The sequence below is a fragment of the Nicotiana tabacum genome, unplaced genomic scaffold (genome assembly GCF_000715075.1).
Source record: "Nicotiana tabacum cultivar K326 unplaced genomic scaffold, ASM71507v2 Un00294, whole genome shotgun sequence".
Taxonomy (NCBI): domain Eukaryota; kingdom Viridiplantae; phylum Streptophyta; class Magnoliopsida; order Solanales; family Solanaceae; genus Nicotiana; species Nicotiana tabacum.
The window spans coordinates 70,866-72,674 of NW_027438531.1; the positions used below are offsets into that span (position 1 = coordinate 70,866).

The window sequence follows — 1,809 nt, forward strand, 5'->3', positions numbered from 1 at the left end:
AAGACTTCGTTGTTTCTATTAGATATACATGTATATAATTCTGAGTATATTTTCACTTTTTTTATTATTGAAACTGATCCGTCAATAAAAACAAGAAGATTGAACGATCTTAATAGAATTCATTGCTTCTTTTACTTTTAGCTAAATCTGTTAGCACCATACTGACGAGGCATGGACGGTGTTGGAGAGAAAATGATCACAAAAGCCACATCTGGAAACACCAATTATATATAGCTTCATTTCTATTCACTTTCTCCCCTCAAACTCTCAATCCAAGAAGTTGAAATCTTTCATAATACATTATATTATATGGCATTTAGGATAATCAACTTTCCAATCCCTATACATGTATAAATGCAAGCTGACAGTTTCCTGAAGAAGCGTGTGGTAATCAGCTACAAAGCTCTCATATTTTTTAGCAACTCTTGATACCATGAACCATGAACACTGGCTGACACAGTCGCCACAACCAACAGATTTTCCATGGTATCAACCAGCTTTCCTGTGAGTAGAGTGGCACCGACACGTTTCAGGGTGTTCTCCGCCAATCGCCTACCCTCAGCTCCACTTCCTCCAAGTATAATTGCTCTAGCTGCCAAGAAAACAGTGCGGGAAACTCGAGTGAAAATGGCATCCCCTGCTCGCAAGCTCTTCGCCAACACGTTCACCATGATCTCCTTCCTTGCTTGGCGCTTCTCTGGCTCATCACCTTCTAGGCAAAGGTCCATTGTCTCAACAACTTCAGTTATACCAGCATCCTCCACATTATCCAGAAGTTCAAACAGCCTTTTAACAGATTTAGCTACTATATCTTCCATGTCTGAGGGGCTGGTAACCAGACATTCAGCAAGAAGAGTCTGCCGCAAAACCAATATGCTGCAAAAACGAAAAAACCAATCAGCAGAGGATATAATAAGCAAAGAGGCCATATCCCGTCCTTTTTCCTATGTTGGGAGATACCCAAAGGGCAACATCACAAGGCAAAACCTCAAAGGGTTTCAACAAACCGAACCTTCCAGTTGAAAGCACAGAGTCATGGATAGCAAGTGAATTGACACTAGCAACAAGATTAAAGATGGAAAATTGCAATTCACCACTTTCTAACTCTAAAGCAGATATACTACTCACAATGGACCTCTTGAGGAATTGAAGATTGACCAGCATATTCTATTAAGACTTCCCTCATCATATGTTAAAGTCTACATCTCACCCAGTTGAAAGTATCCACAATTTCGTGACAATATATATACTAGCCTAACGCACAGCTGCAACACATAAGAATAATGCATACTGCTTTAGATTTGTAGCTACCTACAAAGTGTCACGTCTCACCTCCCAAGTACAATTTATGGAAGTCGCTAGGCGAAATTCATCCGTTTCCCTAAAATGTCCAAAATTAGAATTAAATTTTACATTTATAGCTAATAGGAACCCTTGTGAATTACCAAAGACAGTTTCCTTTGACCAAAAATAGGATCTAAACCAACAAAATATTGAAGAGAGCATTTTTGCTTTAGGATGAGACCAACAGGCAACAGCTCTTCTGAAATGCAACTTACGAGTCATTAACACAACCCCACAATGAGGAGAATGAAGAAATTAAATTTCTTGTCAGAAAAGAGGAGCATCATAAATATTAAAATGTGTATTGTACATAATCAAAAATATCCAGGAGAAAGGAGCTATAAGAAAGGAAAGAAAAGTAAGAGCACCTAGTACAGATTACAATGATTTTCTGGAGGAAAGCTTGGACAGCTCTCAATCTGGAGAAATTCAATTTCAAAGTCTCTGGTAGTGTTTCCACAGTCA

At 38.7% G+C, this 1,809-nt stretch overlaps 1 protein-coding gene across 1 annotated transcript; it reads right to left on the bottom strand.

Moving 5' to 3' along the window:
• Positions 1 to 210: 210 nt before the first annotated feature.
• LOC142179066 (uncharacterized) lies at positions 211 to 1,803 on the bottom strand. The gene is made up of 2 exons (XM_075248887.1): positions 1,713 to 1,803; positions 211 to 876 (listed from the first exon to the last, which is right to left on the bottom strand). The coding sequence occupies exon 2, from the start codon at positions 816 to 818 to the stop codon at positions 396 to 398; it is 423 nt and encodes a 140-aa protein (XP_075104988.1). The 5' UTR covers positions 819 to 876; positions 1,713 to 1,803; the 3' UTR covers positions 211 to 395.
• Between the last annotated feature and the right edge of the window lie 6 nt (positions 1,804 to 1,809).